This window comes from Nyctibius grandis, chromosome 4 (assembly GCF_013368605.1).
Source record: "Nyctibius grandis isolate bNycGra1 chromosome 4, bNycGra1.pri, whole genome shotgun sequence".
Taxonomy (NCBI): Eukaryota; Metazoa; Chordata; class Aves; order Nyctibiiformes; family Nyctibiidae; genus Nyctibius; species Nyctibius grandis.
This window is the reverse complement of record NC_090661.1, coordinates 86,618,449-86,631,868: the sequence shown is the minus strand read 5'-3', so window position 1 is coordinate 86,631,868 and position 13,420 is coordinate 86,618,449. Positions and strand designations below refer to the sequence as shown.

At 37.3% G+C, this 13,420-nt stretch overlaps 1 protein-coding gene across 3 annotated transcripts in view; it reads right to left on the bottom strand.

Moving 5' to 3' along the window:
* Positions 1-380: 380 nt before the first annotated feature.
* TBC1D12 (TBC1 domain family member 12) overlaps positions 381-13,420 on the bottom strand; it is a 49,486-nt gene continuing 36,446 nt past the window's right edge. For all 3 annotated transcript variants that reach the window (XM_068398158.1, XM_068398156.1, XM_068398157.1), the window contains 9 exons: positions 11,844-11,961; positions 11,367-11,473; positions 10,422-10,502; positions 7,411-7,505; positions 6,595-6,666; positions 4,553-4,681; positions 4,123-4,232; positions 2,320-2,578; positions 381-2,084 (listed from right to left, as the gene is read on the bottom strand). In XM_068398158.1, the coding sequence (XP_068254259.1) occupies positions 2,016-2,084; positions 2,320-2,578; positions 4,123-4,232; positions 4,553-4,681; positions 6,595-6,666; positions 7,411-7,505; positions 10,422-10,502; positions 11,367-11,473; positions 11,844-11,961 (1,040 nt within the window). In that variant the 3' untranslated portion in view covers positions 381-2,015. The remainder of the gene's footprint in view (positions 2,085-2,319; positions 2,579-4,122; positions 4,233-4,552; positions 4,682-6,594; positions 6,667-7,410; positions 7,506-10,421; positions 10,503-11,366; positions 11,474-11,843; positions 11,962-13,420) is intronic.

Here is a 13,420-nt window from a genome sequence, read left to right as displayed (position 1 = left end):
CGGCCCAGTCCAGCCCGCCCCGGCCCCAGCGGCCCCTGGCGGCGGAGGCCGAGCTGGCGGGACCGGCAGCTGCTCCCGCTGCGTAAATATATCAGTCTTTTATTTTAATAAATGAAAGGCCACCCTCCGCCCCCCGCCAAAACGCTCCCTCCGGGCGTAGAGCATCCGCCTCCGAGCTCACCCGCGAGCCTCAAGAAGAGCAGAGCTAACGTCAAAGCGTAGCGCCTGCCCTCCGCCTCGCTCCCCAGGGACCCGCGACACCCAGCGCGGTTACCCAGGGCAGCACCCAGCGCAGCTCACATCAGCACAGCACCATCCCCGAGGCACGCTCTGGCCCTACTTACCAGTAAGTTACAGAGGAATGGAAAAGAGCCACACCGCACAGCTGCTATAAGTTTTATTTACACAGGAATTGTCACTAGTGGTCTTAAAGGAAGGCTTGATCCTTCTATTTACAGTTATATACAGATTTATAGTTGAAAAGTAAGAAAACTGTACAAGATAACACAAAAATATAAGACAAATTGGATCCAATTAAAGTAGTGAATACATAAGTTAAGAAAAATCTGACATTTAAATTTCAAATTGTAATGTTATGAGTAGCATATATGTAGTTTTTAAACCAGATAGCAATGTAAGTTACACCACACTAAATCTTTACCCCAATTATGTAGACTCTGCTTTTAAATACCAGACACCTGGAAGCCTCCTGCACTTAAAAATACATAATGGTAATTTTGACTTGATTTCACAGAGGGACTAGTTACAAAAACCCACATGTAAGGAATTTATTTACATTAAATATTAGCAAAAATGGACCAAAAGAGTGCAGGTGTTCCTCACCTGCAGTGCTATCCATTTTAAGTTTCCATCCCCTACAATCACAAGTTGCTGTACAGCATCTTCGAGAATAGGAAATGGTTGAAAATATCTGCCATGACACATACAATATGACCTTATATCTCACAGTTAAAAGATGTTAAAGAATTAAGTATCACTAAACCAGATGCTTTTTGGATTTCAGTATTGCACACTAATAAAAGACAGTTTCAAAACCAATTCTGTGTCTGCATTATTCCAAAGTGTTAAAAGTGGCTGCTCCTTTGACAACACAAAGTCTGCAGATAGCTTTGTCAGTTTCTAGTGTTCACCATTACATACCAGGATTTCTTAGTTGGAAATGGCTCGACAAAATAAAACTTCTGGTGGCAAAACCCTTTCACAGAATACCCGCTCCATTTTTAATAAGCTGCACAACCAATACACCAAAACAAATGCTTAATACCACTCATTTCGAAAACTGTACACTCTGAAAATAACAGCCCTGATCTTACCACTGTTTAAAAGTCAGATGATTTTTGCTCTAACAGATTTGGGCACAATACTTCCAACAGTTCCTGAGTTAATCACATTTGCCCAGACTGAAGAACAAAGCTGCAATTAAAAAAAAAAAAAAAAAGAAACAAACAAGTAAATAAGACAATACCCCTTCCCAAATTTTAACCATCTTACACATAAACATACCAAACAACCTTATTTGGTCCTCAATACTTTCAAATGGTTAATTTTGGAGGTAATATTTGTACCAAAGCATTTGGTTTGGATAGCAGTTTTGGAGCCTTAAGATTCAGCTTTTCCCTCATCCCCCCAAAAAAGTGCCTTTGTGGTATTTGTAAAAAAAGTTATGCCTCAAAATTTTTTTTAAAGTACCAACAGAAGTTATTACAAATGTTTATTGCATTGAGCTGACTCTTTAAAAGTATTAAATATGAACTTCCCCCACTTCTCAGTTTCATAGGTTTTAGCATTCTGTGTGAAAACAAATCTTCCCATGACAAAAGCTAATACTGGCAAAAGGGTGAAGATTTCCTCAGTTCATTACTCCACTGAGAGCTGTGTCATTTTTCCATCTCTTTCACATTTTCTATAGTGCTTTCCCACATAGAAGTGATGTGAAAACTCCTGTGTCATCAAGTGGCCTTCCACATTTTCAATTGACCTCAACATTACAATGATTAGCTTTTCAGTGCTGGGCTATGGTTCTTGTCCCCTTCTTTGTTGTCCTTCATCAGTGAGGCAAACACCTAGAAAAGTAAATTATTTTATGAATATAATAAAAGCCAGTCTTATAAAAAAAGATCAATATCAAGCACCACAATATTAGCATGGAGATTAATTTCTTGAATGAGACTAGAAAGGAAGAGCCCATTGCTCAGAAGTCAGATATGCAACACAAAGCAGTCATTAAGAGAAGTGCCCCATATACTCATGTGTTGACATGTCTCTTTTGAGGAAGACATCTCTCTCCAAGAAACTCACCTGTGCCCATTTTTTGTTACTGTTCTGCATCTGAATAGCTGCAATACAACTAAAGAGCTTTTCCGATGTAATGTCTTCTGGAAGTTTTGTTAGAAACTGTGCTATATGAATAAAGTCCATCTGTAGGAGAATATCTTCATATAACCGAAGGATTCCTAACCCTGTCCTAAACAAAAATTCTTCTCCATCTCTACAGAAAACATCCCAGACACGACAGGCCAGATCAAGTGGTAACGACTTGCTGTAGAGTGTAAAAATCCTACGATTGAGAAAAAAAGGCACAGTTATAACTTTAACCTATTTCAGAAAGATGAAATACAGTCTCCTTTAAATCTCAAGTTACATTAGCTGAGAGTGAGAAGATGACAAGTTATTTCATATGTTCTTATTTTTTCCATATTTCAAAGATCCACAAAAGTCTCCAGTTTTTGAAGTCAGAACTCCTACTCTAAAACCCACGCACGTCCTTTCATGCTACAGGAAATCCTCCATTTGAAGGCCGCCTCCTTTAGGACGCTCTGGCTAGAGAAGTTACAAACATCTTTACACTCAAACAGGGTATAATACACAAATAAGAACTTAAGCAACAAAGATCATAACTGTGTAACTTAACCCTTCCCATTATTTAAGCCATACAGTTTAACAGCTCTGTTCATCATTTGTTTTCTAAACTAAATCTAAAGCCACAAATCATCTCAATAGAAGGCTACATCCCACTAATGTACTAATGAGAATTCAGTAGCTACATTTCCGTGATACATTTTGAATTTCTGTTCACGTTAAAAATCGCCAAAATCTAAAGACAGTCGCTGTTCTGTTCTTACTGGGAAGAGTCCAATTGCATTTCTTATTGCAAAGCTTATTTTTAAAAAGCATTCATTATACATATTATATGTATAATATGCATATTATAGCTGAAGTTCTTAATTCCCAAGTACTCAGATGACATGACATTTTTATATTATTTCTCATAGTATCATAGAATATCAGGTTGGAAGGGACGTCAAGGATCATCTGGTCCAACCTTTCTTGGCAAAAGCATGGTCTAGAAAAGATGGCCAAGCACCCTGTCCAGCTGAATCTTAAGTGTCCAATGTTGGGGAATATTTAATTCTACCCAAGTCAATTTACTCTGTTAGAAACTTCTAACCCTATATGAAGCACATCCTTATCCACACACACAGTTACAAATAGACGTTTTGTATTTGGCAGCACTACACACACTTCAAGGATGCTTGCATTACTGCCTTCCATTACAGGCACATAATGTAGTTTGGTACTCTCTGCTTTAGAACATTCTTTACTTCAAAATGTTCACTGTATTTCCATGTTTATCCCTTCCCAAACCAGGTCCTAAATTTCATCCTCCTTCTGCTTTAAAGTCTATATTCCTATATTCATACTTTTTTCAGTAGCTGATTATGTTCATTTCATCAAGTCACTTACAATCAGTCATAAGACTACTACAGTGCAGTAGCCTCCTCTCCCCTACTTATATTACACATAGCTGACTCTTACCTGCAGCAACAAGAAAACAAGACACACAAGACTCCTGTGTGTCTCCATTTCTACCTGAATAAATGTCACTCTTAATCCCAGTTCATAAAGTTTGAAACCTGCCAGAGGAACTGTGGTTGCACAAACCAGTTCACCATAATTTCACAAGACCTAGGAAGCTGAGGTACACAAACACCTACTGAATGCTTTTTTTTGTGCTGTATTGCTAGTGCTGAAAAGCCTATAGCAAAATGGAAAGTGTTCCAAGAGTTGTAAGGTTAGGTTTGCTATGTTCTCTGAACTCACCAGTCTATCAAATATATGTCTGGAGTAAGACTGTATGATTTGAAATGAAGAAACAATTTGGGAAGATTTTCTTCAAAGAATACTTCAAAGGTTGCAAAGTATTTCAGCATCTGTAGAGACAGTAAAGCATCTCATAAAGCAGTCATCAAAAGAATGCTTGGTTGTAAAACAACACAAATCCCACCAAGAACTGAGGATGTCAACAGAGCACAAAGTGACTTCGTGGGATAAGTACAACAATTAAGTGTTTCTAGAGGAAAAAACAAACAGTAGAATGTGTTCTATGGATTAGTATCTGGTATTCTCAATTTTGTAACCACAGGTTAGAGTTCTCCATTATTGAAGAGGACAAAAGGAAGTCATCAATAAATCAATTATGCTCCAAGTCAAAAGAATGTTATGTTTCAAACCCAGAAAACTCTGTGCGTACCATGCTGTGATCCACACGGAAAAAGGCCAGCTGGCATGGCTTGTTTAGAAGGTTAGCAAAGGCAATGAAAGCATCTGCCTCTTCCAGATTGAGAATGAGCACAGCGGCAATGAAGGACATCCCTTGTACCTTCAAGTGGGGAAAAGCATCGAGCAAATATAGGTGACTAGGTTCAGTACATCTTATATCTTTGGAAATACAAATATTTACAATCTGCAATATATCAAATACCATTGCATAACATTTCCAGATGAACAGAAACAATACAGATAAATAGTTTTTATGCATGCAGTCAATTTGATATCAGCAAGACAGAGTGTTCTTTCAGATGCCAGTTTTAGGTGCTTGATGGAAGTTCTGGGAGGTCTCATGATCACAAGTCCTTGGGACTTGGAATGCAAGAAAGTTAAAACCACACAGGCTGGACGCAGAGCTCCTAAGAGACAAAACTTGGCCTGAAGTTCATTGTTAAGCTATGGGAAAGGCAGACACAGAGAAAAACCTCACATATGGGACAGTTTAGACCCAGACAAATATGTTGGAATTGAGACAAAATTCTGTTTCAGAGCAGTCAATACATATCTTTCCACTTGCCAAACAGTATTTGTTCACATACATAAAATTACTTTTAAGTGGCTAGCTACAATGCAAGTTTACGTTTTGCCATGATTACTCTCTCAAAAACACTTTAGCCTGCAATAAAAGTGAAGAGCATTATTCTTGTAGTTGTTAACTGATGATCTGAATACTCACTATAATAAAAATAATCTTACCAATTTCAACTGCAATTATGATTATTCTGCTGTTTCTAGGCATTTATGCTGCTTACTCCTCACTTAAAAAATGCACTCTATTTTAACCAACTAGGGAGCAAAGTATTGATATGCATCAAAAACAGTCCAGCAGCTTTCCATTTTTGAGAGATAGTTGGGTGTGGAAATAAGATTACATTAGATTTACTGCCATATTAACATCAAAAAAAAAAATGTATTATCAGAAATATCCAGGCTAGTTGTGACTGTTGCATTGTCTTTTCCTAATGAAAAAGAGAAGACCTATCCATGAAATATTACTTGTCTGGCTTTTAAAACTCCACCCTGGGAAGACGCAATCTCAGAACCTGCAGAGTTTGTAATCTTACTTATAGTATGGAAGGTCTCCAAAAATGAGGTCACAGATGACAGAATTCAGGGCTAAAAGCATTTGAACATGAAAAAACAACTAGATACTGATGCAGAGTCCCAAGCATGTCTGATTTAGAGGAAAACACACCCTGTGCTAAATAATGCTTTGTTGCATGTATCAGACTTAAAACTCTTCAAGTTCTTTTTAGCCCAGAAGCAATTAGAGCTTGTGAAAGGTGTTCCTGGCTACCCCCAGAAAAAAAGAAAACCAAAGAAGAAAAAAGCATCTGTTTGTTATTTAACTGTTTCTGTAAGCTGATACCATTCAGAGAGATGTTCGGTATGGTTGGTTTGTTTGCAGGTTTTTTGGCAGTTTTTAATGGTGTTTGGTTTGGGTTTTTTTTAAACACAGTAATGATCGCTGCAAAGAATCTTATCTTCACTGAACTCAGATGGAACGATTAGTCTTTGAGAACAAGACACCAATAAGGAGTTTCTGTATGTTAGGATGTGCGGTAGTGAAGCAGAAAGTATCACTATGGAAATGGCAGCAGTGGGAGCAACACTAGGACAGAACAGGCTAAGTGTTCACTGGAAGTCTGCTAGCATTTTGTTTTTTCTGTAGATATTGTGGGTCTGTCAGAACTGTAATGCCTTGTGAACACATCCATTTAAAATTTTCCATGCAAGCCAGATAGCATACTCATCCTTGACATTCAGTACATTTTCAGCTATTTAATTATCTCTAAGAATTACCATCATTGTAACTGCTATGAAATTAGTAAGTGCCAAAGTTGAATTTTTTTCTTACGTGCTAGTAGCATAAAGTTTAGCTAACCTACTTATTTAATACACTCTTAATACATGACATCTTAAGCTTATTTGCCATGTTATAAACGTTTTACAGCAAATACTTACATATCCCACATCCGGTCTGTAACATGTATATGCTCCTAGAACACTATGCAGGAGATCATGGTAAGGACCACCCTAATACAAGGGGAGGGAGGAGTGGGAAAAGAAGAAAAAAAAGCTTTTTTCAATATCTCTTTATAAGTATAGGAAGGTAACAACCCAGTATTTTCAGATGCAAGTGAGACAGTGAATTATTGCTTTGTTCAGAATAATAGCAGTGTTCACTCTAAGCATTACCATGTATACTTTTCAGATGTTAAAGGAAAAGTAACAGACCAATAATCCTATGAAATAAATCAGTGGAAATCAGTACATAATGGAAAATGAGGATATCCGGTACACATCCAGGGTTGGTTTTTCCTTTTCAGAGACAGTGGATGTTTTAATTCTTCATAACACAAGTTACTGTATTACAATAGTGCATGCTATTTTATATACATGTGTATGCATATATTCTAGCTATATAAAAATCATAAAGCCTGAAAATGCGTACTAAAACACTGTACTGTAGAAGCAGTGAGAATATTCTCATTTTCGCATGTAATTTCATAAACATTAATAAGAACCACATGCAATTTTTCCAAGAGAAAAAGCCTTATGATCCATCATTGAGCATCCCTACTTTATTCTCATTTTAAAATAAAGAAAAAGAAAGAGAGAGATGACTATTGGCTGTTGTATGTAGAGAAGAACTAATTTTACTTTTGTTGTTTTACACAACTTCTAAAAACTATTCCATATTTAGACAGCTATATTTCTTTTCTTGTTTAACTATTCAGAAGTTTAAAGTTGTCATAACTAAAGTTACAGAAATCTCACCTTCTGGAAAATATACAGGGATGGAAATGTGCGCGATATATCCAACTTAATTAGCTCCAGACTGGCCTCACGATCAGCAACAGATGCACACGCATCTGCAAGCAAAACCAACACTCATTAAAACAGATAGATAAATTCTACAGACTTCAGAATAAAACTGCCATAGGCATATAAAGACTTTTAGGATCTAAGAAAAAAAAGTTACCTAGTTCTAATTCTTGAAGTGTACTTCTACAATGCTTATGCTTCAAGAGCTAAAACTGTCCGTTGATTCATGGTATATGCCATCAACTCCAAAAAGTGAGGGAGATGATCAGTAATTACTACCTGTCTACTCATTCTTTTTCAAGTCATACACCTTTACACCATTCAGACTTAAAACCAACAGGTTACCTTTTTCTTTTGTATAACACACTATCCAGGCTCAGATTGCATTCACTGGAGTTTGAACTTTTGCCCAGCCCAGTCCTCAAACCCCTGTTTTCTTACTTGTCTTCTACTCTGACTTCAGTTAGTGAGTCTGTGCAAGAGCACAGAGAGAGAGCACTGCTCTTGATCTAAACATGATACAGTGGGATCTCACTTTTCAAATTTTTCATTCCTAATTGGCTCGTTTGGTGACTCATTTCAACCAGTAGCACTGAAATATAGCATGTACACTAGAGGAAAAAAGGATGAATTACATCGTTATCACAAGAAGCCAGTACTTCTTCACCTGCAAAGTCAAGCATACTTCTTTCGAAGTCATGCTCTTCTCATGTCCCACTTTTACTGAAGGTAACTAAAATATACAGAGAAACTTCACTGAAGTTTCCAGAATTGACAGCACAGTTATGATCTGCAGAAGTCACATTACTCCTGTGCTCTCATTAGCTCTTATTTGACTCAGATTTTTTTTGCATGCAGTTAGTTTCAGAAAGTGCAGTTACTTAGAGGAGACTTAGCTGAAAGTAAAAATCACTGAAAGGAAAATCGGCCTGGTTTAAGCCAAACCAGGACACATCCTTACGACTGGCATTCTTCAAATGGCAGGAAAGAAGGCACTATTCACTTAAGAACCTCCAGAAATGCAGCTGACCCTTGAGTTATCTCTATCCTATCCTCTACATAGGGACATGATGCAAATATTAGTGATACGAAGAGAAAAATACATGTGGCACATGGGAAAAGGTTCTTTCAGAGGGCTTAAACCAGTCAAGCACCATCTGGGAAGTGGAGGATTGCAGAAATTGATGAACAGGCTAAACAGAACCTGCTCTGCTGAAGCCTGGAAAGCAGTATTTTCTTCCAGTCCTTCTAAAACTACCATAGTTGCATTCAGGAGCGAGTGGAACTGCTGCAGGCTGTGTTAGGGGAATTTGGGAGAAAGGCGGCAATTATTATTACAGAGGAAGAACATACACAATCTAAAATAAAAAGCTCAAGAACTGCTGCCTAATCCCTCCTTTGTCTTTCAAAAGAAACAGGTATTATACTGGATAATTTTCGATCACTTCATTTGGGAGAGTATCCATTCAGAGTATTCCCAAGGAAGATTATAATGTATGGTATAGAGCATAAGAAACTCTGGATTTATACAAGACATTCAGTTCAACTCCAAGAGAGGAGCTGTTGGAGGTGTTTTGAACAGATCTGACAGATAACACATCATTTGATCAATGTCTTGAAGACAAGACACAAAAAGATGTTTTTCATGCTCTCATCTTTATCTGCCAAAATAAAGCATTAAAGATAGTTGAACAGGAAAAACCCTCAGAACTACTCCAATATGTTAAATGAGGTTAAAATAATTGATCTTCCAGACTTTCCTTCCAAAGATTACTAATAAGCACAGGGGGCTGGCTTGCTTTTCAACCAGAGATGAAAATCCTACTACTCTAAGTTTTCTGTTATTACATTTCCCAGAACATGTAACACAATCAAACTGGACCATTCCTCCTTTCATTCCCATCCAGAACTACCTTTCCAAAATAAACAAATTACCTAAGCCGACCCTGACACTCAGCCCACACCCCCACAACAAAAGAAGAAACAAACTGCCACCCACAAACCAAGGGGCACTGCAAATGTGTTTTCCAAGGATAAGCATATTTACAGTCATATACACACAAAATTTTCTTATACAAGTTTCAGATGAGTCACAGAGGTAGCCTAAAGGCCACCCAAATAATTTACAGTCAAAGTAGCCAATTAGTCAGGATGGGCTATGGCAAGTGCAAACAAAAAAGTACCTCTTGCATTACAATGGCATTTTGTTTTCCAAAAAAGAGACCAACTCAAAAAAATTATTAGTTATTTCATAGCAGCTGGTACTGACAGTATCACACAAAACAGCACTTTAAAAAGTAACTGTTAACAGCACAAGAAGTTAATGTTTATAACAAGGATATATCCTCCATTAAAAACATTATTGATGCTATTTTTAACAGGGAGAATAACCATAAGAGACAGCAATATGCCAGTGATAAAACTCCATTATACATACAAGTGTGCTAACATCCCCAGCTTTAACAGATTAGGGAGGAAAGGCCATCTGGGCAACCAGGGAAGCCCAAGTGAGATCTGAAGTGTAATATGTTATATATTCTTCACCTTTCAGTTCCACAATCAAAAATTTCCCAAAATTCTGGAAGGGATACCAACATAAGAACCACCTAAGCAGAGCTAAGCAACAGCACATACTGTAATTTCGTGTTCCATTTCTTCTTTTTGTATTTCATCTAAAATTTTCATGAGAGCTTAGTCCTGGTATTTCAGGAATTCAGAGGAAAACACATTCATTTGAAAGCGAACTAGCACATGCACTATTTCAATGCATCTTTCATTGATACAGCAAATACTGTTAAACTCCTCACTCACTGACTTGTTATAAGAAAACAAACATTTAAGTAGGGAATTACCCAGAGCACTTTTAACAAGTATTCCTAATGCTGCAATTGCAGCTGAACTCATGAGACTTTCTGGGTTTGTAAAAGGGCATAGGAGGCTGTCTATCATCCAGGAGATCTCACCTTCTATGTCATTCTCCGAACTTGTCTCACTGAAGCTTTTCCATCGTTCCTTAGCTCTCGACAAGAAGATTTCATAAAGTTCTGCAAGAAAACAAAACAAAACCAAGGACAAAAAAGTAAGAGATAAGTAAGAAAAGCACTCATCCAAAAAAAAAGCACACTAAGTATTCTTGGCTTTGGTTCTGTTGCTTGGTTTCATCTTAACCATTGAGGGCAGGAGAAGAATCTATTAGATGGTTACCACTAACCACTGGAGTACCGCTACACACAGTTTTATAGCGTGCACTGTATTATGCTTTCTTCTGTGGTGCACACGCAAATTACAAGAGGGAAATCATGTCTTAAATAAGTCGGATTTTTGTTTTTGTCAATAGATTAGAACACAGAATCACAGAATCAATCAGGTTGGAAGAGACCTCTGGGATCATCAAGTCCAACCATTGCCCTGACACCACCATGTCAACTAGACCATGGCACTAAGTGCCATGTTCAGTCTTTTCTTAAACACATCCAGAGATGGTGACTCCACCACCTCCCTGGGGGCAGCCCGTTCAAATGTCTAATAACCCTTTCTGAGAAGAACTTCGAACACTTCCAGTTCAACAAAATCATTACTTTCGAAATAAAGCAATTCCCCTTTCCACTTCCCTAAGAAAGCAAAGCTACAAATTCTCAAATTTAAACATAAAAATTATTTTTTGGGGGGGAGCACCACCTTAACTCTTATAAGACTAAAATGCTTTTGTATAAGCAAGTCTTGAATCTTGTTTCCATAATTTACCAGGCTATGATGTCTGATTGCAAAAAACATCTGTTCCTAAGGTTGTGAAATACAGTTCTGCAAAAAGCAAATATACCCTCATTTATATTTTTTAACAAAAGTTTAAATGTCTCTGAAAATAACCAACTTAATTTTGCATTAAAATGTGATCTGTTAAAGCATACCAGGAGTGATATTTAACTCGTTTCCCACAGCTAGACTCCAAACCTTCCCACGTACACTTGGGGGTAATCCCTGCCACCACAGCTCTCGAACTCTTCGGGTAGCACGCCTAAGATAGGGAAGCAGGGGGGGAAAAAAAAAAAGGAGAAAGAAAAAAGGCACATATTGCACATCTTGTTTTTGAAAATCATTGGGCAACTTACAAGCAAAATAACATACTATTTCCAAAATCAATATTCAAGGATCTCTGCTTATGCGAAAGCCCCATTAAAAAAAAAAAAAACAACCCCAAAAAAACCCCATTAAGCTCCCAGAAAGCTTTCACGTTGCTCTGTAATAACCTCTCACTATATCATGGCAACAAAATCTGACTTCTTGACAAAACACAAAGGAAAATGAAAATAACGTATGTGGTTCCCCTGTCTGCAGAGGTGAAACAAGCCAGCCTTGCCTTATTTGCACAACAGAATTTTACTTACATGCCTTCCCAGTTCGGTAGTATTTCATTGACCCAAATCACCATAGCACTAGCAATATTATCTTCTTGCTTGAAACGCTCTCTCATTATTTTTTTCCTCTTATGTGCTTCTTTGATTTCTGTTAAGCATAACATGTTAGTAATTCTGTATTAGTGTATATAAATTATTAGGTAAATAATTCAGCTATTATCTAATTATTTAGTTGATGCCTGAAAGAGATCAAGGGTAAATTACAGTTATGCATGAGCTAGCTCATACTATTTCTGTTGACTGTAGGTATATTTCTCAGGAATTTTTTTTAATTTAAGCTATCTTTAAGTTATTCAAATACACAGCGATTTAGACAAACAAAAATCGGGCTAGAAAACTCCTAGCACTCTTTTCTGCAGTATACAGAATGACTAAAAAGCAAGTACATCTTCAGCGCTGGTTTTCCTGTAATGAATTTCACACCATGTTCTACCAAAATCTTACTTGTTGCTTAGACTAATCAGCAATAATTATAGATAAAATTATTATTCCAAAGCACAATTCTACATCCATTTTAAAATTATTCACATTTTACTGAAACTTCCACCTAGAAGGATTATGTATTTTCTTTTCTGGAAAGAGCACCTAAAGATCTGAGACAAAGCTACAATGCTGAACAAGAGAAAAGTATTCTGCCTTCTGTTAAAAAAGGATCATTTGTAGATCCCTCTTATTAAAAAGGCTAGAAGGAGGACAGAGCAGTGCTATTTTGACATCACTAAGAACTACTGTGAAATGGCAAGACATTTTCTATTTGTGGATGCACTAGACACATCAAGAGAGTAAACATGCAATCCCTGGTAAACTGATACAGCTGACCAGCTTCATTAAAATGGCTGACCCTCCAAAGATGCAGTTAGAGAACATGGACCACAGATCGCACCTTACAAGATGCAGACCACTAGAGAGGAGTGAAATGAGTTGTCAAATGCCTTGGATTTCTTATTACATCTTTCAGAGTAAGCTGCCACAGATCCACAGAGGCTCAATCAGTTCAGAAGCTTGTATCTCTCACAACAGCCCAAGTAAAACATGCAGCACAGATTCTTAAAATAGTCTATTCCCTGAATACTAGGCACGAGACTACAGAAGTCCTTTCAATAACTATTCACAGATTGACACAGTACCAGATGCTACAAATATGCTTAATTTAAAGAAACAGATCTAGTGGGAGTAGAAAGTTTCACACAGGTACAGCTGGTTGGAAAAAACGCCAAAGTTTTCATCTGTCTTCACAATGGAATTGATCTCAAATTCCTGAAAAAAACAGATCTTTAAGCAGTCAGCTTTATTATACTTTGGCTCTCAGTGTCAACTGCAGCAACACAGCTTGAAAAAAAGAGTCCCGAGTACCCAGAAAGTTTCTAGCTGACCACATTACACAAGTAGTTAAAAAAAAAATCATCAAGTTTCTACTTAAAAATTAAAGAAAAGGTTAAACTGGCTTCTGAACCTAGTCACATTCACTGTGGTGGAATAAGAAAACAAATTGATAATTGAGTTCTGTTTTAAATTGTGTGCACATATGTATCTGAGAATAACCTAGA